The 25,111-nt window shown below is 33.6% G+C and overlaps 1 protein-coding gene across 2 annotated transcripts in view; it reads left to right on the top strand.

Annotated features, from left to right (window-relative positions):
• LOC128998479 (cadherin EGF LAG seven-pass G-type receptor 1-like) overlaps window positions 1-25,111 on the top strand; it is a 136,557-nt gene that overhangs the window by 77,902 nt on the left and 33,544 nt on the right. For both annotated transcript variants that reach the window (XR_008491211.1, XM_054424622.1), the window contains exons 3-7: window positions 694-834; window positions 6,727-6,995; window positions 8,760-9,074; window positions 17,982-18,114; window positions 20,497-20,657. Coding sequence is in view for 1 of the 2 variants with exons in the window: in XM_054424622.1 (XP_054280597.1) it covers window positions 694-834; window positions 6,727-6,995; window positions 8,760-9,074; window positions 17,982-18,114; window positions 20,497-20,657 (1,019 nt within the window). In the remaining variant the exon portion in view is untranslated. The remainder of the gene's footprint in view (window positions 1-693; window positions 835-6,726; window positions 6,996-8,759; window positions 9,075-17,981; window positions 18,115-20,496; window positions 20,658-25,111) is intronic.

The following is a 25,111-nucleotide window of genomic DNA, read 5'->3' as shown; positions in this document are numbered from 1 at the left end:
CATTTAAACATTGATATTGTTGTACGGAATAAAAATTGGGCATGTTCCTTTTTTAATCAGCTTTTAAGATTTCAAATGCATTTATTTCAAACACTCGTAATATCAGTGATGTACAAAATTGAAGTTTCACCAGCTTATTTAACCAATAATCAAAGTTGAAACATCATTCTTGGTTTAAACAAAACACGTTATTCATCATTTTAAAAAGTAATTAATTAAGGCATTACTCATAAAAAATGTAACGTAGCCTCTTTTCGTCCCAGGTAACTATGCCATGACGTAAGCATAAATAACGTACTAACATCAAACAAATTACTTACCATTCAAAACCACAAACACAACTGCTCTACATAGTTAAATACTAAGAAATAGCAAATTTAAAACGTTAACTTTGGAGCATCCAATAGGAAGAGGTAACGCGTACACCTAAACATCCTTAATGCTAAACATAATGCTCAATAATATGCGCAATAGTTTCATCCAAACTGTATTTGGGACCTTTTCCGTTAATTCACTACCACTAGTTTTTAGAGCAATAGATTATTAGCAATAGAAGTGGTAGTGAACTAAACTTTGGTTAGGTTAGGTTATGTTAGTATAAAGTTAGAAAACCCTAACCTAACCTAACCTAACCATACTCCACTAGTGATAGTAAATTAACGGAAAAGGTCCTGTATTATCTTTGTTTTTTAGATATATCGACCGACCAACAGGGTCTGTGTACAACGTGATGGTAGCTGCCTACAACAACGGAGACACCGAGTATACAGAGCTAGCCATCAAAGTCACAGAGTACAACAAGTATCCACCCAACTTCCGTTCCCAGAACTACAAGTAAGTACCTTACCTTTTACTTTGGTCCTCTTTACCGCAGTCGTAGAGAATCAGCGTCTTCTTTTACCTTGTTGTGTCATTGTAGTCTTTGGTGTATACAGGGTGGCTGGTCATCAGTGTGACAAAATTTTTTTGGCGTAAGTACAAAGTAAATGCAGTGTAATGATGCATATAAAAGTTTCCAAGTCCAAAAATTAGCTCCCCAAAGAATTATTTTATGTTTTTTCAAAAATTACTATGTTTACAAACTTAATACTGCTATTTCTCAATTACCTGTAAATGGATTTGAGTAGATAATGTCATTTTCGTGTTCTACATTAAATGTTGTATAAGAATAATAGAAAATGACGGAGGATCAGTTGTAAAAACTCCATTGTAAATAGATTCAAAGATACAAATTAAGATTTTTGAGAAAATATTAAAAAACATTGTTCTATTGTATTTGTTCAAACCCTGTATACAAGAAAGTGTCCGAATATGTTAAAAACAGCGCCATTTTATAAGCTTTCCAACCATATGCTACAATATTGAGGTTTAGATATTCTGTTGTTTGTTTCAGTGGTATGAATACCAGAAAACAGGGAACTTTTTTACTGTTTTTACTGTTCAAGCTGAAACAAAAATACAACTTTTGCTTAATACATGACGGCTTTCTATGTTTTAAATGTTAAAGACATGTTTTATTTGTAATCATATGTTTAGTTTTATTGTTTTAAAATTTTTTTTGTTTTATTAATAGTTTGTTGGTTTGACCTGACGTTTTGTATGTTTTATTCAAAATATATATTTTATTTATGTATACAATTTATTTCTGAAAGTGTTCGAATATAAAGTACACATTGCAAAATATGGATAGAAAAACAGAACATTTTTATTGGAAATTAGGTCTACCCTTTTTTACCGAGTCAAAACTTGTTGTATGTAATACTGTAATGTTCAATGCCAGACGTTTCCTTACAGTAAGAGGTAAAAATAATCGATTTTTATTAGACACTTCGACCATCGAGCACCAAACGGAGAGGGAGAAAGAAAATCCCCCAATCATCCAAACGATAGCCTTATCGTAGTCCTATCGGGTTATACGATGATTGAAGTTTCCACTCAAGACCGATAATTTTGGTACATTTATTAAAAAGCTTAAATATTAACTATGTGGAAACAATTGGACAAATTGTATTTTAAAATATATTGAAAATGTATAACAAGCCATGTATCGGCACTCCATTATCATGATGGACCAATTAGATAGAAATTCGTTAATAGTTCAGTTAAATGTCAAATCAAACATGAGAATTAAATTTGTTTTAAGGAGAGTTTGAAACACAAATTCAACTAGCGTTAATCAAATAACAGCTGTCAAATTAAACTTACAACCAACTAATGTAACTATGCCTACATACCTAGTTATTCAATTACCTAGCTAATGAATACCTAAGTAAGAAGTCAATTAAAACTTATGTTTATGTTTCAAAGACCTATTTGGCGAGCTGGAAACACAATTATGATTAACAAATAAACTTTCCTGGCGTAGAGCATATTTGAGTGGGCAATATAAACACGTTTTAATTTCCGCGCTTGTAAGAATCGTTCACCTCAGCAATACATTAATTTTTTACCTTTTTCCGAACGTTATTTGAAGTCTAAATAGTTTTTTCGTTATATTGCAGTGAAAACTAGATTCAGGACTAATGTTCCTTTATTCCTTGTGCATAAAACCCAATGGAGACAATTACATAAAAAAAATAGTTTCGATTAATATAAATAGAATTGTATAACTATTTAGTTTTCTGTATCATTTATCATCGTGTCAGAGTGGATTTGTATTCAAATAAATGTCCTTTCATCAAAATTTGTTTATGTCCCACTTTTATATCCTAGGTTCTAGGTTGTAGCCCGGAAAATTTTTACACATTACTTTAGATTAGCCCAAGAGGGTTGCGGCCTTTACATAGATAAAATACATTGGTGGTTGGCGGGATTTGAACCCGGAACCTCGTGGACCGAGACCCGAGCTCCACCACTAGACCAGAACGCTCCTAATTTCATAGACATTAGAACTAATCGAAATTGTAACAACACTAGTAATTTTGATTTGTTATCGGGGTGGCAGAGAACTTGACAAATTCAAATAACGTTAGCAGCTGTTTGCTTTTAAAAAAAAATCTATGAAAACCATTTCGGGAGCTAATGTTTATGTCTATCTTGGAATTGTGCATTATGATGAAAAAGTGTAGTTCTTTAAACAAACAAAAATCAATTTTCGAGCCTGGGTAACATCCCTAACGTCACCTAATGTTAACAGTATTAGTGATAAAGTTTACTACCAACCAACAAATTCCCCCTCCAAAAAAACCGTAAATGCAAAAAGTGTTTTTGTTTAATTTTGTCAAGCATCCACTTAACTTTCCTCTCGGCGTTAATCAATAGGTTTCAACTCCGGATTAGTGGTAACTGTGTTATTATATTGTGGTCGTTGCTCTATAACCGAATCAACAGATTTTAGATCTTAATTTTGTTTCTATGTTAATTAAGTTGGTAGTCCCAGGTTGGATCTCTTTATTTCTTTTAATTTTGTAACTTTTGTTTATTAGTTTTTTGAAAAATATAGCCAGTACCTTGGACGGAACAGTTTTTCATGCTTTTTACATTCTCTAGTTCTCAACTATATCTCGAAATTTAAAAACAATTTCGAACCTGCAAAATCCAACTTTGACTCTCAGTGCAAAATAAATATTTCGTGTTTTCTTCTGGGAATATAGAAAGTAGACGGACTGTAGAGAGATGAAAGAATAATGATGTATTCATTCGTATAGTGTTAAATGTCTTCGTTAAATTTAAATGTTTAGTCATTGTAAGTTTATCTTATATGAGGGGTTTTTGTAGACCTTGCAATCACAAGAAGCTAGTAAAAATTAGTGTTTGTAACATATTGGTTTTTGGAATGAAATACCCCATCTTATGCAACCAAAGCAGAAACGTTTAAAAATCACATATTAACTGTAAAGTGTTCAAAACAAGAAACAAAAATTATTTCATGATGAATAACATTTAGTCCAAATAGTGAAAACATCTATTGAGATTGACTCTTTAAAAATATATTTCAAATATTCATCTAAGTCCCTAAACAACGTTATTGTGTATATATATATAATTTTTTTTAAGGGAGAGGAGGTAAAAATGCTTTTACGCACACATATAGCCAGCGTGTAGTGTGAGACTCCCTAGCTTGTCAGACTACTCACTAAAAAACCCCCTCTACTCTGTTGGACACAGACCTGGGATTGTTTGTCACATTACTTCAGGTCAGGTCAACGTGTGACCTAAGCCCTCAGGGCTCGCACCGTTTCTGGCATTCAATTTCTTTATGACCTAGACTGCATCTCGGTCAAGCTCTAGCTTCTTTGTGCGGAGAATACCCTCGACGAAATGTGACATACAGGTCAAATTGTCCTCACCCTCCGTCATCATCGGAATGACCGTGTCCATCGACAACTGCCCATCCACAATTTTTGTTCAGCCTCCACTCTCCAGGCGGGAACCTTCCCAACGCTGGCAGCGGAAGAAGGTGTGCTCCGCGTCGTCAGGAGTGTCTGGACAGTAGATGCAATCGGGTGACACGGCTTTGCCCATCCTGAACAGGTACGACCGAAAAAACCAAGCCCTTTTAGAAACTGGGTAAGGTAATAGTACACCTCACCATACCGTCGGTCAACCCATGGTTGGACTTTCTGAATCAGTCTCCTGGTCCAGCGTCCCAGCGACTCCTGTTCCCAGCTCTCCTGCCAGAGCTGGTAGGTGCGGTTGTGCTCCTCCGTTTTTGCATGGTCCTCTCAACGCCGCTGATAAATCGCTTTCCTCTCCGCCGCCAAAAGTTTGATTGGGATTACTCCAGCAACCACCAAGATGGCAGGTTCAGACACTGTTCGGTGGGCGGATGCTACCCTGAGTGCTGCCTGACGCTGCACTCTGGCAAGCCGCATCCTTACGTTATTGTATAATACCAGTAACATTATTAAGAAATACAGCTTATGTAAATAGAATATCCAATTGAGCCTTGACAACAATGACTTAACAATATTTTACTGTTAAAGCTCTCTATGAGATATCTTTGCTAAAAGTAAAATACAAGTGGTTTTTATTAACATATCTTTGACTTTGTTTTATAATCCGACTATAAATTGTTCATATCTATGTAATATATATTCATTTTAAAGCTTATGTTCAATTTCATTGCTGATATTAAATTAATAAAATTATCAAACTATTTTAATTTGGCATAAATCTACAAAAAATACAAGTTTTAAACACACTTTGCAAAAATTAATGACATTCTGGTATTAGTGGAATATTTTAACAATTTACCCTGCAGATAGGTATTAAGGTTGGATGGCTTGGAGCAACTGATTTTTTAACCATGGGTAACGAACCGTTGTACTAAATGAACTTAAGTTTGTTATCCCTCGAATCCTGAACGTAATTCTGTAATATAATTTTTATCGTCCATTATTTTTATTACTGTAACGCACTCCTACGGGCGTATTTTAACCTGATTATAAATAAAGGGTAAGTGTAGAACGGGGAAACGCGGTATAATCATCTATATACCTTTATTACTGATCAAAATAAGCCGTTTATTTACGATTATTTATTAAAAGAATACCGCATATATACAGCTGGGTCCTTATCTAACACTATAAAACAACTCACTATTCTATCCATCGGCTTTTGATAGTTAGGCTAGCGCTATATCACTATTATACCCAGTAACAGTTTTGTACCATTGTCCTGATATGCTATAACTTATTGAGAGAATGCAAGTTTTACTGGTTCTGAATTATACCTCAGATCTAATGAGTTTAATCCCCAATCTCAGTGTTAGCTACAAAAACAGCTTCCTGTTTTGGGCTATCTGCATTCAGAACGATCGCCTTACTCATCGTAATAAAACTGACGAGGCGTGTGCCTTCGATGTTTGGATGATTGTGACGATCCTATCCTGGATTATCCGTCACAATCCAGAAGGCACTCAACAAGTCCCTGTTGTAACGTGGACATCACAATCGACCTGGCCTCTTGATTAATTATTAATCTGCTGACAATAGTATTACTTTCATAGGGGCTTTGTTCAAAGGGCTTGATACATTGTGAGAATTCTTGGAAGCTTAGCTAACATCGTGGAAGGAAGCCTCAGCACCAATTGCTTTGTTTTATCTATCGACGTTTTCCGTGTGGTGAGTTATTTAAGAATTTTGCTCTTCGTGTGAAGTAGCATCTTCAGTGCAAGATTAGTGAAAGTACAACTTTGTCACCACCATTTAACTTGCAAACAGCTCATTCAACTAAAAAATGACTTTCATCACGTAAGCATTAAAACTTTCAATTTACAATTGGGCTGTTCCCAGATTCAGTTTTTGCTCCAAATAACCAATGGCCCATTTATATTGAGACATATTAATATTGTGGAGCCTAAGTGGTCATGGATTTAACCTTGAAGTCAACTAGGTTATTGGAGACATGGTTATCCTTAAACAATTGAATTCTACGAGCAGGATTCTCTGCAAGTTATAAATACTTCTACAGCTGATCTCAATGTTTTTCCGCTTACCTCAAGCTACAAAGTTTACTTTTTTGTTTACCGTTAATGTTTTTTGATAAAGAAAACTTGCAAACATTGTCCTTAAAAAAAAAAAAAACACTGTGAATTATATTGTTGATCACTACAAGACAAGCCACACGACGTAACAAAGTTTTGAATCCAACCCCTTCATCAGGTAGACAAGAATCTGGATGACAAAAAATTACGAATAATTTCACTAATAATTATGAAAATATTCACAGTTTTCAACTTAAAACACTTTTTTGTTTTTCTATGCCACCTTTGTTGGGTTTCAGGGTGGACGTAGAACTTATAGCTCCTGTCGGAACAGAGATAATCAAAGTGCAAGCTCTCGACAACGACCCACAGCACTACAACTCGGAAGTTTACTACTACTCTCAGTCTAGGGTTGTGGGAATCAATCGAACAACAGGGGTCATCTCACTGAGGGAGAACCTGCACCCTAGGGATCGCACCCTGAACGTCAATCTCCTGGCGTTCGACGGCGGATCTCCCAGGAGGTCTGCGAGGTCCAAGCTTACCATCAATGTCAAAATCATCTCAGGTAATTACCTATTGGAAGTTATACTTGTAGCCGTTAAATGCTTTGCAGATGTTGTAGATAAACATTTGATGTTTTCCCCTTTGATCAGCTGTAAAATGGTACGAGAAATATGCTTTTACCAACACAAATGAAATATAATTAGATTGAAGTACTAGAAAAAGGTGATAAAACTAGAACATCCTTATGATTTTTTTTTTTTTTTTTTTTGCCTGGTTACTGAAATTTCAGTGAAGGTTTGGATAAATGATATTTGTCTCGGTGAGAAAACAAATCCATTAATAAATTTGAAGTACGAATTAGTGGAATAAACTAGTTTTGTTGTAGGAACAAAATACACAGTTTGAATAAAACAGGTAAAGAGTATAATGCATATGTGAGACCGATTTTTTAAATATTTTTGACAAGTTAACATTCCGCACGGAAAAAAATCACTGATATATTTGTTTACAATATTTATTTAGAATTAGATTTTTTAGTATTTCAAAAACTTTAAGAATTTTTAGTAAAACCTTTAGGTTTACTCGACTTTTCTTCCAATCCACCTCTGTAATAAATTGTTTATTTTGCAATACAATAATATTGCTTCGTATTGATTTGCTAGTTTGGGTAATTTTTATCAATAATTATTGTATAAGTGACTTACAATGAGCCTCTGCTGGACTAATTTGGCTTAGTCAGATTGTTAAAACCCATTTATAATCATAATAAATAAGATAATCATTTTAATAACAGCGATAGAAATATCTAATGAATTTTCTCTCCAAACTATAATACATCTTTGTGTCATCATACATTAAATTCAAAAATTTCATTCTCACTGACTTGAAACTAAAACATCTTTCATTCCTTTGGCTATTTGTTTGGCTAACAATAAATTTAATAAGAAATCCTAAAGGATATTATATAGAACAATAATGAATACTCCACCTCCGACTAAGCGAAGCATTTTAAAAACGAAACTATGTTTTACTTGTGAAACTAAACATAAAGGTTTTACTAACGATGGACATGGTGAAAAAAGAAATTTTAATAAGCACGGAGACAGCATTCAAACCACTCTACTCGGTCAGCCGCTTTTTAGCTGCTCGAAAAGACAAATGAGTTCCCTTGCCCGTGGCTGACTCGACACCGGATGATTTGCGACGCTCGAGTCCCAAGGCGCTCTTTTTACAGAGATTTTCTCAAACAGCTTTGTTAACTCGAGTTTACCCGCTTAATTAATAGTGCCAACGCGTCAGACGAACTTTTCTTTTGGTTGTGGCTTCATAAACGGTTGTCTGATTAGTGAAAACGGTGATCTTGTTAGAGCTTTTATGTTTTTGCTTAGACTTTTTATATTGTAACAGATGTGATTGTGTATTCAAGTTTATGTTTAAAGGCATTCTGGCTCTGCACATTTCAGTATATTTACACAAAATTACATAAAAATTTAAATTTTTTTGGTAACATAAAAAATATGTTACCTCTTTTTTGTAATTAGGTTACAATGAAAATCGGGTAATACCAATCGAACAGATTATGAAGTTTAACTTGAGATAGTGAATCCTGAGAATTGGCGTAAGTTATGAGGTAAACAAAAAATTGAAAAAAAAATAGATATCAAAAAATTAAATTAACTTAATATAATTTAAGAACTTATGAATCAACCCAAAACTTTCTTGTCATAATTTTATTGGGATTGATATGACCGTTGAGAAACCCCCTTATGATAATTATTTCCTAAACACTCGTGGGAACTATATCTGACCCTTATGTCTTTGGCAGCTCCAAGAGATCTCTCCGTGGAGCAGACTGGGGACCAGTGGGCGATGCTTTGTTGGTCCCCTCCCCCCAGTGGCAGTCCCCTCGGCTACGTCATCTACCTGACGTCCACGACGGACTTCATGTCTGACCGCGCCCCCAGCGTCTCTACCCAGAGGAACATCACTAGAGAGGAGCTGGGGTCGCGAGGAGGCCGTGACTGTACGGCGCTCGCAGATCTGGAGTCATGGAGCGACTTTGAGGCTCGCATCGCAGGATGGGATGTCAACGAACTGGGCATGATTAGTAGAGCTATCTCCTTCGACACCAAAGTCAATAGTGAGTAAATACTCTTGGTTGTAACAAAATCAATAGTGTGTAGACAGTTTAAAAGAGCTACGGGAAATGCATTTGTTAGATTAAGTAGGAGGTTTTTACTATGATGCTAGGCTCGAGACCGGAATTCTTTTTCACATTACTTCAGGCTAGACCTAGGCGTTGCGGCATTATCACTTAGATAAAATGCATTGATGACATGGCGGGATTTTAACCCGGGACCTCGGGTACTGAAGTCCCGCACTCTATCCACTAGACCAGCTCGCTCCCCCAGACTAAGTAGGAGTGGGATAATTGTCTATAGGGAAAGTCATAAATTAATAAACGGATCTGAATAACCCTGGGTCAATCAATAATCGTTTATAGTTCTTAGTTACAACACCACAACCAATAGCATTTTCTAGTATAGTCATTTGTAGCTCGTTCTTCCCCTTGCACTGATTTAAGTCCACAAACAAATGTGGTGAAATGAGAGTTGATGAGGAAGAACAAGGGAAAGAGTCGAGCAGCTGGCCGTTTCTTAGGGCCATTTATAAAAAAAATCAAACTGCACGCGATATGATAGTTTTAATTCCAACTAAATCAAAATTAAAAGAATATTTGGCCAAGTACACTGGTTGTTTTAGTATTTATCTTGGTAAATAGTATAACAGATAGAAGCAACAGATGAGTAAGATTATCGGTGAGTGGATACATATTATTTTTTTAGAGTAGGTGAGCGAGGATATTAGTAGTTTCAGCTGACTTTTGCTCTAATCGATTGTACTATTCTGCTTTACCAAACACATATTTTATTTTTTAAGTTTGGATCAAGTTCATATCTAGAGTGAGCTGGTTAGAGCGCGGGACTTCAGTCCTTGAGGTCCCTGGTTCGATCCCCGCCAAGTCACCAATGGATTTTATCTAAGTTATAATGCCGCAATCCCTATGTCTAGCCTGAAGTAATGTGAAAAACAATCCCAGGCTCGTGCCTAGAGTCCTAGGAAAAAAAAAAACTAGACTCTAGAGTGAGCCAGATTTTTGCATTGGTTAAAAACTATGATCACAAACGGACTACCTAGCCATCTAATCGCATTAGCACTGCCTAGAGCCTAAAGTACGCGTGGATTATGAGATTCTGATTAACGAGGACACAATTAGTCGATGAAACTCTTAAGGTTTTCACATCCTTGGTTCCCGGTTCTTCCCTAAAGATGTTATTATATTACTGTCTAAGTTTACTTATATTATATCCAACGAATATCAATCAATCAATACGTTCCTCTGGAAGTTAAATTTCTTACGCATAGGTGTATAGATGGACAAAACCACTATTTTCTCTGAGTTAGATGAACTTTTCCTCAAGTTCTCTGTCAGCAATCATCTTAAGAAACTGTATAAATAGGTGGAATAGACCTTTGCTGGAGGTACATTTGTAGTTAACTTTAGAAATTTATTTTTCATCCTGCAAGAAAAAAAAAACTCGAATGTGGCAAGAACATTATAACGTTATAGACCTACAAAAACGTTATAAAGAATTCCACAAAATAATCCTTTGAAATTTAAATTATATAAAATTTTTTATATCGTTCGGAATTCTAATTGAAATTATTCAATGAAAATTTTATGTATCGACTAGATACAACACACTACCCTACTTTTGTTTTTTTTTGTTTTTTGTTTTTGTTTACTTTTTTTATTTATGGTTAAAACATAAATATCTTTTAAAAAATAAATGAAAACTATCACCAACAACCAAATAGTGTAAAACCAATCAAAGCTGACCTAAGCGGATAAATAAATGCATGTATCAACTTGAGCACTATGAAAATTATTTAATTTAGTTACTCATAATTGAGCCCAACATAAGCCTCTGTTAATTAACATCACTCGGTAAAGTATATAACTCGCAGTAAGCTAATTATGATCCGAAATGAAAAATACTTGTTGTTTATCCCTTGTCGCACGCTGTACGTGTGTAATTTATATCATCAACAAGACTCAGTCGTGCATTAGATACTGAATCAGCTGATTCTGGAAGCAATGTTGTTGTACTGTACATTTTTACCTACGACAGTTTTTTTTTATCAGTCGTTTCAGTTCAGTTCTTAGAATTAAAAAAAATCTCTTAACAGCATTATTTACTTACATAGAAACGCACCAATGAGGTTCGAGGATTGAGAGAAAATAAGTAAAATTGTATGCTTCAATATCAACTTATCAGCTGTTTAGACCAATTTAATTGTTAATCAGTGGTTAAATTAGTGTTTGGTACAATGATTCGTTCACTGCCAGTGGCAATGAGAGGTTCTCATTGCCACTGGCAGTGATGCAACGAATCCGAAATTAACGAAAACATAACCTCTCTTAGAAGTCGTGAGTAGTGATTGTTAGTAATTAATAAACTGTCGTAGGTACAGTAGTGTACGCAACTCGTGTAAATAGTCACTTAACACTTGCCAATTCTCGTACCTAAAATTTTTACTAGTGTCTTCAACACTATCTTTACGCGATCGTTGCGTAAACTACTATATCATTGTATATCAACGAACTTGGCTTTCTCATAGTCCCTTCACTTTTCATCTTTGAGTCAGTTTGCTATTTAAAATCAACTTTTACAAACCACACTTACAACACCCGAACAAAGGGCACACATGCAGTCCAACATAAACTCACAAAATTTGATCACAACCCAGATTACATGGGAATGTAATTGTACCAGGCCCTACCGAAAAAATTACTTGGAATTCAGAGTACAAAATTAAAATTAGAATTGAAAAAATATCTAGTGGAGTTAAGTTTTCATGACATAGACAGTTACCTTAACGGTGACAAAAACTAGTAGTTAAGTTTGGTTATTCTTTGTACTAACCCTGACCTGTCCAATTCCTTAAGGCAAAGGACTACGGACGGAGAGATCATGTATCATGTATCATGTATGTATCAAATAAATGTGTAGTTTGATTATCCCACATAATCTATATGTTATTTGATCATAAAAAGACATAGAAAAACTATTGATGAACGTTGGGATGTCAACCGTAAATGATAATAGCCTCTCCTGAGTGGTATGTGGCCATGACGAGCCTTAGAATGGTACAGGATAAATAGTACAACCCATGAGGTATGTGTTCATAACAAGTCACAGAACAGTACAGAGTGAATGATTGGTGACATGTCAACATAGACATTGCATTTTGTGTTGTGCAATCACTGAGATTATAATTAAACTGTTTTCCTGTAAGGTAGATTAAAACCAAAGTTTACGTGTACACTATCACTGTGCTATTAATGCTCCTATGTTTGTGTTTCGACGCAAATGTTTTTGTTTGATAAGTGTCAGGTTATTTCCACATTTCCTTACCCTTTCTTCCTTAAAAGTCTGTGAGGTGACTCCAAGTAGCCTGTCAAATCCAATTGTATACAGGGTGGAAAAGATGTCCCGGGACGGCTATATGTTCCAAAAAGTAATAAAGATATAGCTCTAAATTTGGTATACGGTTACTGGACATTATTAGAATGATTAACAAGTTATTCAATGACGCGCTACATCTTCAGGGGCACGGCCCACTAGGAGTAAGAATAAAATCATAAATGTAAGCATAGGTTAGTATGCACATTAAATTAAAGGAATTTGTTAGTCAAATACAATGCCGCAAATCCAAACTCAAAGGACAACCGATTTCAAAGTTACAGATTCAAAGATGCATTGAATTTGCAATGCTTTTATACGCTACCTCCTCGAGAGGCGCCCGCTAGAAGTCGGAAGAAAATCATAAACGAATTAGGATATGCACATCAAAATAAAAAGATCTTTCTTAGTAGAATACAATGCCACAAATTTGAGCTCCAAAGAACAACTGAGTAAAAAATGGCACAGTCAAACAAAGGCAGATTCAAGAAATATTTGAACGACTGCCATTTTTGACTCGGTTGTCATTTTTAATTTAATTCGTACCCTTAAAATTGTATTCTACTAGTAAAAGACCTTTGATTTACTGTGCATATCAACCTATGCTTACACTTAAGGTTTTCTTTTGACTCCTGGTCCCTCTGAGGAGGTAGTATATCATTGAATAATGCGTTAAAATTATTTAGTGCGCAGCAACTGTGTACCAAGTTTTGAAGCTCTATAATTATTACTTTTTTAAACATTTAACTGTCCCGGGTCTTTTATTCTACCCTGTATTATTAATGCATAAAGCTTACCAATGGATACAATATCCAAAACAGTATTATCATTGACATTAGAAAGTTCAAAAAGCTCAGACTGGCTATAACGGAGTTCAGGAGTTTAACAGCAGACCGTACCAGTTAAGGTATTTGAGAACCAGTCCCTCAGCTAACTCAAACGACAAGGGACAAATTTATATTATTTTCAAATAATATTTTTTTTCAACTCACGAGTTAGCAATGCTTCCGATAAGAGGACGTTGCCAATCAGCCCTTATACAAATAATGTTGGCCGCTGGTGGATAAGATTGTAGGACGGAAAGATACTAGATCGAGATCCAAATTAACCTTTTACAAAATGCCTCTGTAGTGCAGAGCGGTCTTGTATACACATGTCAGACACCTTACTTTTCTGTCAGATAGTCTTAATACCAATTTTGATTCAATACATAAAAACATTTTTTCGGAAAAATCTCTGGAATCTCCACATTTGATAAGGGGGATTGTTCTACACTTTGAGGATACGATCTGATCGATCAACCACCTTGATATATTTCTTCTCAATCCAACACTGTAAAACTAAAATATTTATAACTAGAACAAAAGTTAAGAAAAACATCGTAAACTATTTGGGAAACTGAACGATTGGCGCTGCATTTAGCAACTGAACTATTATATAAGTGGTAAAGCGACGAGGAATTTTTATGATTTTACAAAGAAAAAATCGTTTATTATAAAAGGTAGAATTTAGATTTCGGTGTTATGCTTTTATTTTAACTAGTAGGAAACCTTATTATTTTTAATTGCAGATACTAGAAAAATCGTGTTATGTTAAAAATGTAGATATAGCGTTTACCGGTTATTTGACCTTATTATTTTTTTCGGCTACGGTATACGCAAAATAAATACAGAAATATCGACAAAGTAGTTAAAATCTTTTTGCCATCAACTTATTTATTTTTTTTAGAAGCCTATGATATAACTCCAGTATGAATTTTTTTTTTTTATTAACTCTTAATGAAAGCGTTTATTTATAGCTAAACTTCAAGCACTAATACCCCGCCACAGCAAACCTGCAGACTAATCGAATTTCCATTTACCCGGCTGGATTTCTACTAAAATATTCCCTAAAAATTGTCAGATTTATTTCATATTTAAATAACATTAATACATTTTAGTGAGTACTTAGGTTTGCTGCTACAGCGAAGGTATTGATATTTGTTTTTTATTAAAATGTTGATAGCTTAGTATGAAATAAACAAAATTGCCAAATTTGATTAAAATATATCCATAAACAAGCAAACTACAACAGTTGATTTATTCTCCGTAAGAATAACATGGGAATTTAAAATTTAAAATTTTTCTAACTATCTCTGTAACCGTTGGGCATACAACAAGACTTCAATATACAAAATTATTATTTTTTTTAAGCTCTACAAAATGGTGTCAAGGGAAATTATAAAATGTTGTGTTTTTAAGAGTCGAAAATGGAAAAAATCAATTTTTACCCCAAAAACCACCCCAATTAACACCCGTTTCCATAGTCCGATTATGCAAATTAGCGAACTCGTTCGAATAAACGTAGGTTTACACGTTTGTAAAAAAATAATCAAAATGGGATCAGTTTTGCTCGAGTTATCGCGCTAACGGACACATATATATTCATTTGAACGAATAGTGTTTTTGGCCTCTGGGACTTTAAAACGAAACAGTTAATCGGTCCCGAGTCTAGGTCTTACCATGAGACCTTTCGGTAATAGCTTATGCCCTATATGGGAAATTCGCTAAAACAGAAGTAATATAAAACAAATTATTTTATTTTATCATATCACATTGTTTGACCGTGTGTTGGTGTAACAAAGAGAACTGTGTCCGTAGAGAACATTTTGTTGTAAGGAGAAGCTGTTTTATTTAGAAAGCACATGCCTCCCGATCACACGTCCTACTGCGGTATAGCCTTCATGATTTTCTAATTAACGCTCGCCGTTTCGCTCTCTCTTGACAAAACGGTTTTACACAGAATTTAATTATCGATTGGTAAACATTTTAAAATTAATTTTGAGGTTAATAATGGATTTAAGAATAGTAATTTACATATAATTTTAGTAATTAATAATTGTGATTTGTAATATTTTGAGGATATACCTCCTTTTGAATTGAGATATTTTCTATAATTATTAAAGTTTCCCTAAATAATTTTGATTGTTACAAATTTAAGAACAGTTTTACAATTTTATACTGTAACACATGATACAGAACATTTACTAGGTAAGTTGAAAGGTAACCGTTTAAAGATAGGTTCACTTTGACTCTTTATAAGGAAGTTTTACAATGAAAATGTGCAAAGCCTAACAGAATTCATTTTTAATTAATGGAAAATATATTAAATTCTGATTTTAATACGATTTTTATACACCTTAAAACACATGAATGTCAAATAAAATTCGTCTTTGTCTGTCAATAGTAGTGTTTGATTTATCGTCTTGTATTTACAGAATGTACATAGGCCTAACCCAATTTCCAACAATCGTGAGGTATTTCAATAAAGCTTTATTGCAGTATACTGAGAGATGAAAAATTGGGTATACAGGTTCGGTATAAAGTAGTTAGTATTTCATATCGGTTGTTGGTCTTGTCAAAACAATATTTCAGGAATGCAACAAATAACACAAAACAACCAATAAAAAAAATAGCCTTTTCTAAAAGCTACAGTTAAGTAAAAATTATTATTGAAAACGTAACTTATGAAACAACCATATTGTATACTTATCATTGCATACGCCTTAATTATTTTGTTTTACTACAGACTAATTTAATTAATACAATTTATTCGACATTTTTTTAATACTCGAACACAAACTACACGCACAAAAAGCTTTTGTTTCGATTTTCATACCTTTTAAAATAATATATTTTCCGTCAATATCGTCATTGGTGGGAGCCATTCAATTCAGCAAACCGATTGGAAATTGATTGGACTCCTACAACCTGTAGTTTTTTCTCCTTCGAATCTTGAAACTAACCTATTTCGGTATCAGAGCTTTAGCCTCTGAAGTCTGTTATAAGAGGGTAAAGATCCAATATAAAAAATCGTTAGGTATATTTTAAAAGCACTTGCAAAATTTAACCACAACTTATGTCAAACTAAAACTAAACTAACTAACTAAGTCTAACTAAAACGATGAATTATATTATATATTTTCAGATTGTCCTGATAATGCTTGTAACCAAGGTGAATGCATCGTAACTAGAGATCCTACGATTATGTATCGCTGTAAATGTGAACCTGGATACTTTGGGTTAAGATGCAACTTGTATGACCCGTGTTATTTCACACCTTGTCTAAACAACGGTGAGTTCTCAAAGTTCGATCAATATTTGGTGCAAAATGAGGCTTGTGGTTCTGGAAGCTTTGAATAGTCTGTGGTTGTTGATGGTGGAAGGTAAATTTGTAATTGCATGTTAAAATAGATTAAAACGTAAAAGCTATTAACACAGTTTTTTTATTTTAAAGATAAAAAATCCTATGTGTGATAATCTTCTATTTCAAATTTGATTGGTTGTGCCAAAACCAGGCAAAACCAACATCAACTCCTCTTTGTCGTTAAGCAAATTAAGGGTGATTGACATATTCAAATTACATGAATAATGTGGTAGCTTTTTACTGATAAAAAAGCAATAATTTAACAAAGACATGAAATAAATTTTCAAAAATGTACGAGAATATTATACGTGTAACTCTGATTCTTAGATCATTGTTTATTTAAAAACTTATATGCATATCCTTCAAGGACAAGAACTTATATATATATATATAATAATAATTTCCTCTATTACAACGATTATATGATTTTTATAATTTCATTCCATTGCCATTTTAGTATTTATACTTTATCTAAGCTGCAGTAAATGTTCTAAAATTTTTTATGATATTTAAAATTTAAGGAAATGTTATAGATGAATGGGAGTTTAGAGACCCATGTGGTAATGATTTTTCTTCAAAATAGGTAAACATCGAAATATAACAACAAGAACAAATAATATTCAACAAGAACAACAATATTATTGCCTCGATATGACGTATACTAAAACAAAACGCACTACATGTTTTAACTTTTTTGCAACGATTGAAAAACGTTGCGTAGCTTGGTCTAAGAGATTATCAGTCCCGTAAAAATCATTGGTTGACCATCGTCGTAGGAACTTCGGCGGATCGCTGGCTGGCATCAATGGTTAGAATTAAGTTGGGTCTGATTGAGTCCGAACCTCTAACTTTTGTTCTTGATTAACGAGGAAATACTTGGCAAATGCTTTCGCTTAAATACATCTTGTGACGATCCGATAGTTTAACCTTCCACGTCGCCATTGTAAAGTACATGTATCTACTATATTTTATTATAGTTGAATGAACCACATATGGACTGTGCTCCTCTCAATATTTGATTTTGTCTCGTAATTTGATGATTAAAGATACCTTGACATAAAACATGTCATATACATTGACTCAGTTTAGCTAGTTTAGGTCATAGAATACAACACAATAATTGACAGAAGCACAATCTGTAAGTAGCTCATTCAAACTTCAGTGCATTCATATTCATTCAAAAACTTACAGAAACTATTAAATGGGAACATGGTGTTTAGTTAGTCTCCATAATCAAAGATTGAATATATTATAACAAATTAATTGATAGTTCCTGAACCGAAAACTATTTTTTGTTACTGAATAGATTAAACAAAACATTTCTTTTACTCCAGGAACATGCTACAATTTAAACAACAGCCAGTTTAAGTGTTCTTGCCTGGCGGGCTTCTACGGAGAAGATTGCTCGAATTTCAACCCTTGTTCAAGCACTGTGTCTCCGTGCCAACATGGAGGGACTTGCACCAGGTATTTAAACACTAATTTCAGTGGCCACTAAATTCAATAGCCATACTTTTTTCTTAATTTTATACGTACTTATGTTAAGGAAATTGTAAAAATCAATTAAATCTAATAAATAAATAGGAGTAAATATTATTTAGACTGATTGAAAAAAGAACAAGTTTATTTAAATTTTGTGGTATTCCCCTTTTGTTTTGTAATTAATTTAAAATGCTACGTTGACAAGTCCACGTAAAAAAAACGTATAAGTTAAAATAAACATTCATTAACCAACGTTTGGCTACAATATGTATTATTCTATATATCTTTTAAGGGGGTTGCATATAAAATACATCAGGAAAAGTTTACAATGTAATATATTAGATAATACAGTACCTGTTACACTTTTACTGAAAATTTAGCAAAAATGTCTGACTCTGTTCACCTAACATCAGCTGATTGTAAAAAAAAATAGTAGGGCGTTGTATCATCACGGTTCTGGCAAAATATTGAACAGTATGTCAAATGTAAAAAAAAAAAAAAAAAAAAAAGAAGTCAAGCAACAGATTTATTATATAAAATAATATTTTGATTGATATCGTAAGGTGATAAGCATTGTAAATTTTTATGTAAACAATATGTGTGGTATAACAGGGGTGCAAAACTGAATCTACAGGGTGAATAAAAAGTCAAGACCCCCCCCTCTAATATTTTTCCAAGTAAATATACAGAGATATCTTTTTGGTGGTCGAGCAATCTTAGCAGGAAGTTTCATTTTATCATTTTGAAATTTTTGAGTGCCCCCCCAAAAGGGGGGATTTAAGGGGCAAATCAAATATTTTAAATGTAAACCCCCTTCAAATGACACCTCATTTTGAAGTGTTTACAAAAACTTAAAGAATGGTAAAAAGTAGAGGTCGCTATCTCTTCTCTATCCAAAATGGTAGCCCGTCAAATGTTGTGGAAAATCAACGGTAAAATTGTCAATATTGGCTGCCATTTTGGATAGAGAAGAGATAGCGAGCTCTGGTTTTCACCATTCTTTAAGTTTTTGTAAACACTTCAAAATGAGGTGTCACTTGAAGGGGATTCACATTAAAAATTTTTGAGTATCCCCCAAATGGGGGGATTCGGGGGACAACTAAAAATGATTCAATAGAAACCCCTATCAAGTGATACCTCATTTTGAAGTGTTTAAACAAACTTAAAGAATGGTGAAAACCAGAGCTCGCTATCTCTTCTCTATCCAAAATGACAGCCAATATTAACAATTTTACCATTGATTTTCCACAACATTTGACAGGCTACCATTTTGGATAGAGAAGAATTAGTGACCTCTAGTTTTCACCATTCTTTAAGTTTTTGTAAACACTTCAAAATGAGGTGTCACTTGAGGGGAGTTTACATTTAAAATATTTGAGTTGCCCCCCAAATCCCCCCTTTTGGGGGGACACTCAAAAATTTCAAAATGACAAAATGAAACTTCCTGCTAAGATTGCTCGACCACCAAAAGGATATCTCTGTATATTTACTTGGGAAAATATTAGAGGGGGGGGGTCTTGACTTTTCATTCACCCTGTATTTTGAGATGAATTGCAAAATGGAAAATTATTTAATTTTTATTTTTTGGGGAGATAACAACTAACTGGGCTATTTTGGGTTGGATTTTGAATTCAATAAAATCCACGTTGGTTTGCAAGTTATTTTAAATTGCATTAAAACTATCATCTTATAAAATTGAGAAAAATACACGAAGCTGCGTGTTCAAACATGAATATGGGTAAATAATGATAAGTGCAAAATGGAGTATAATCCATTTAGTAGGTTTGTTACTAACTAATATAAACAGCTGTTTTTTAATCACAGACCCTTTATTAATAGCCTAATAACCAAGAACAGTTAGGACCAGTTTCGTACTATCTAAACGAAAGTGACTAATATAATCAGCTGTTTCTTAATCACTGAGCCTTTATTAATAGCCCAATAACCAAAGACAGCTAGGTCCAGTTTCGTACTATCTAAACGGTACTGACTTATCTCCGGACCAGGAGACCCATCTGAAGACTAAATGAATACATTTTAAGCACAATTTAAGAGAACCGTTTTGGTCATAGAGACACCAAAAACTAATATACTTTTTTATAATTTTATAGATATATTTTTCAAAATTTTGTAAGTTTTTATTCATCACATTGTAAGCTTTTACAATATTATAAAATCAGTAATTATGAGTGCCTTGAAGGGAAACCCAAGTACCAATCGACACAAATTTATAACAGGTTGAAAACGATTAGCTGGAATTTTTGGCTTCTCTTCAACACCACTATGATGACTTAGGTGTTATGGTAACTTAAGGAGTGTAAAAGTGTATGTGTAAAATAAATTATATAATTTTGTTTTTTTTTTCAGCTCAGGAAGTAACCAGTATGTCTGCGATTGCCCGGCAGGCTACCAAGGGCAGTCCTGTGAGATATTCAACCCTTGTTTGCAAACCGCGTGTAAAAACGGAGGAATTTGTGAAAACAAAAGTAGTACTGAATTTGGCTGCACCTGCCCCTCTGGTTATACTGGTGAGTCTAGAAAATGTGCACGTAACCAACATAATCCTTTATATCTTTGTGGTTCTTGTGGGTTAGCTGAAGAAGGTTCAAGGTAGGCTTTCCGGCTTTTGTTGCAGCACGTGTTGCTGGTAAGAACTTCTCCCTCGTGTTTAACTTATGTAAAAACTATTTTTACTAAATAAAACCATCCACTTGTAAACAATAGCTTGTCATCAGGTATTTAACCATACAGTAAAGTACAAATAGTATGATCTATCATAAAATAAAAGGTAAATATTCGAATTAGGCGCACTCCAAACAATACCAACATGGAACTAATATCAAATCAGACTACATAAAAGAAGAAGTGCACTATTTCAAGTCAAACTTGCACGTGATCGTCTAAATATGACAAATAGTCCAAAATGCTATTGCATTTGTTTGCTCATTTAGATTGACTAGACTGTAGTAAAGTGTGTGTATACGTCTGCCGATCAACAAAAGAACCAATACATTTACAAGAAATTCAAACAATCAATTTTAGCAAGATTGCTTTACATCAAGTGAAATTAGAATTCACAAGATATCACAGAAGTGTTCATCATTACTATCATCATACCTACATTGATAATCTGAAAAAAATCTACGAATTTTAATTTTGGAATGAGAGTTAGATTAGTAAATTCCAATGGAGAGAGATATCATGTGTAGCTTTGTTATTGGCAAAAAATCAGCTGATTTTATATCCAGAACAATTTACTATAGCCAAATAATCAAGAACAACTGGGTCCGCTTTCTATCAGAAAAATCCTCATCCTTATACATTTTTATTTCCTTATCACTTCACCTATTTGCATCTGAGTTATACTGAATGAAATATATTGAATCTTTATTCAGACTACAATAGAATACCAGCTCAGTTTTACATTAGATAGTAGAATATTCAAGGGTTCAGCCAATCCCTAGTGGAATTTAAGCATGCCTTGCCGTCGTGAAATAAAAAGAGATGCAATAGGAACATTTACTATTTGTGGTGTTTCCAATGGCCGATGAGCTATGTTGCACCAAGTTATTTTAAGTTATCTAGCTCTTTTAAAACCTCAGATGACCAAATATTGTTTGTTTTATCACACATGCATTGTTTCCCTCCTTACAAACTACCTTATTAAACTCTAACAAGTGCACGTTAACGCTCAAACATTATTTACATCAAATAATAGAAAAATATATCTTTTCCATTTGTTTGGCTTTTCCCTTTGCTTTTAAAATTCTTCGCAGCCTGTAAACTTAAATATGTATAAGGTAAAATAGTATAAATGTGTTTCGATTTAAACATTCTTGTTTGTAAATAACTTAATACCGTAACGTAAAAACTGACAAAAACTCCAAATTTCAATTTTTTATACTGTTTATTCGTTCAATCATCAACCAACTAATTTATCCGAGCGCGGATGAATTAGTTAAATGAAACTTTCTTCATGTTTTTAATAAGCTTCATGTTTTTCATGAGCTAGATTTAGAATCAAGCAATAGAGCTCATATGATAGCATCACTCTTCAGGGGTTTCAACAATACATCAACGGTTTTCTCAACAGCACACAGAGTAGTTTTCATCCGTATTCACTTGGTTCAAACTCCGAATAAATAGACTCAACAGTATCTAACGAACCATTGGTTCAAAGAGCCTTTTAATGTAAGTTTCTGAATAATGGTTAACGTTGATTTTCTTACAAAATCCTTTCGGTAGTATGCTAACTGACTGTAACAAAAAACATAATATTATATACCCCCGCAGAAGCAAACCTGCCAAATAAGCAAATTTTTATCTGTCTTGTGAGGTAACAAATTTTAATGGGGGTAAAAACGTACTGCCACTCAAAAAACACCATAACTTACCAGTTTTCATCCAAAATAGCCTACCCCTAGGCCTGTTGTCCATAGCTTGGGCTATGGGCCAATGAACGTAGGCATATTTTTAATTACTGTACAGTGAAGTACGCACACTCACACGACATATTTATCAGTAGTAGCACTCCATTTCACAAAATAAAGTTAAACCGACCGACTTAACGCTGGCGACGACACATAACCCCAAACTGGTGGTTTTTGACAGACGGTAGACGAAGACTAGCCTAACATAAACTGTCCAATCAGCTGTTAACTAGTTCTTAGGCTCACCACCAGAGCGCTTAAGCCTCGGCTGAGGAAATCGTGATTTGAGCCGAAGAAGAGATTATTCGCTGTTTGACCGCCGACTAGCTCGCTAGAAGCCTCTCGGACGAATTACGAATACGATGACGTGACGCTACGATTTTATCACGAAGGTTAGCTACCATAGTAGTTAGACCCTTTTACGTTTTACTTTATTTTCATTCAACATGTTCATTCTCGTTTGCTTCAAAATTCGATCAGACATATATAAATTTAATAACTTAAAATTTCACCGACTTGAGTCAAGACTCAGCAGTTCCTGCCTGACAGTGACTAGCGGTGGCTATCGTTTAGTTTTATTTTAATTAATTAGTTTCGAAATTATAATTAATCCTTTCGCTTTACTGAACAATTATCACGCAGAATTGTTTGATTAATTCACTGTTTAAATACCCCAAGACTTGTCGACTGCGTTCTAATAGTGCAGTAAAAATAAGAGAAAAATTCCATAAACCTAAAAAAAATTAGCACAACCAGGGAATTTAGTACAGATGTTGGGTGTACCTTCCTTTTGAACAAACTAAAAGTCCCCTAAAATTGAAGCTGTGCTACGGCCGCCATATTGGAAAATGGCGGCATATTTCTGTACTTTTCGCTATAGTCACTTTATTATTAGAGATACAGGAAAAAGCTAAATATACAAAATTTAGGTCATCTAAAAATACACATTTTTTGTATTTACCATCTTTCTCTAAACCCAACGGTTTTTGAGTTATTTGTTATTAAGTATATTACGTTTTTTCTATTTATCAAAAATAGGTGAAACACATGGAAATTGTCCGTTACTTTCAAGGATTATGATAATTTATCCTATTTAGTTAAATAGTGTGATACTATAAAATCTTAAAATTTAAGCTTATTTTATGAGTAAAACAACACTGCCACAGCAAACCTGCAGACTCAGCAAATTTCCTTTTGATTGGATGTTTTATTAATTGTATTTAAATAAAATCAGATTCAACAGGTACCTAGGTTTGCTGCTACAGGTAGGTTATTATAGTGTGTTTTTTTTTTTTAGTAAAATATCAATAACTTAGTATAAAATAATTAATTTTCCAAGTTTGATCATAATAAATCTATAAACAAACAAACTGCAACAGTTAACTAATTCATAATAATAGCATGGTAGCTTAAGATTTACAATTTACAAATTTAAATATTCAAATTTTGGTTGTGTTTACTAAAAATATGGCGATTATTCGTTACGATTCGAATACTAACCGAAGGAGTTTTCAAAAGGAGATGAAGCAAGTAATTTAAGTACTGTAATATTAACTCGTACCAAGTATCGGAAATATTGTATGGAGTGAGGAAATCAACCATATTTTGTAAACTACGCAATAGTCATATTAATATTTTATACTCATTTGTACCCATTTAATAAAATAACATTTTAATATTTTGATGGCACTACCACTATCACTCTGATATCAACTAAGTGGGATGAATAATTGTCGTAAACCTTGAAAGTAACCGTCGATTGCGATGGGTGCCACCGATTTTTGATAAATAAAACTAACTATACCATGCTTAATTAGTCACCAACATGAACGAGACACGAAAAACACCCTTCCAAATTTAGAATGGGATGTCAAGTATAGTTAGTTAGTGTGGTGGTGCCATCAAAATACTAAAATGTTAACTATTAAATGGATAAAAAATAAGATAAAATATTAATATGACTATTGCGTACTTTACAAAATATGGTAGATGACAGTTCTTTTGAAAACCCATTTGGTTAATATTCTAATCGTGACGAATAATCACCATCTTTTTAGTAAACACAACCAAAATTTGTATACTCAAATTTGTTTATTGTAAATTTAAAACTCCCATGCTATTCTTATGAATTAGTTAACTGTTGCAGTTTGCTTGTTTATAGATATATTTTGATCAAACTTGGAAAATTAGTTATTTTATAGTAAGGTATTGATATTTAAAAAAAACACTATAATAACCTACCTGTAGCAGCAAACCTAGGTACCTGTTGAACCTAATTTTATTTATATACATTTTTTAATAAAACATCCAATCAAATGGAAATTTGCTGAGTCTGCAGGTTTGCTGTGGCGGAGTTGTTTTACTCATAAAATAAGCTTAAATTTTTCGATTTTATAGTATCACACTATTTAACTAAATAGGATAAATTATCATAATCCTTGAAAGTAACGGTCAATTTCCATGTGTTTCGCCTATTTTTGATAAATAGAAAAAACTAAATATACTTAATAACAAATAACTCAAAAACCGTTGGGTTTAGAGAAAGATAGTAA

Source organism: Macrosteles quadrilineatus, unplaced genomic scaffold (genome assembly GCF_028750875.1).
Source record: "Macrosteles quadrilineatus isolate MER2022 unplaced genomic scaffold, UCM_ALF_1.0 Scaffold_7__1_contigs__length_78375512, whole genome shotgun sequence".
In the NCBI taxonomy this organism is placed as follows: domain Eukaryota; kingdom Metazoa; phylum Arthropoda; class Insecta; order Hemiptera; family Cicadellidae; genus Macrosteles; species Macrosteles quadrilineatus.
Note: the sequence above shows the minus strand (reverse complement) of the source record. Positions and strands in the feature narration are given on the sequence as shown.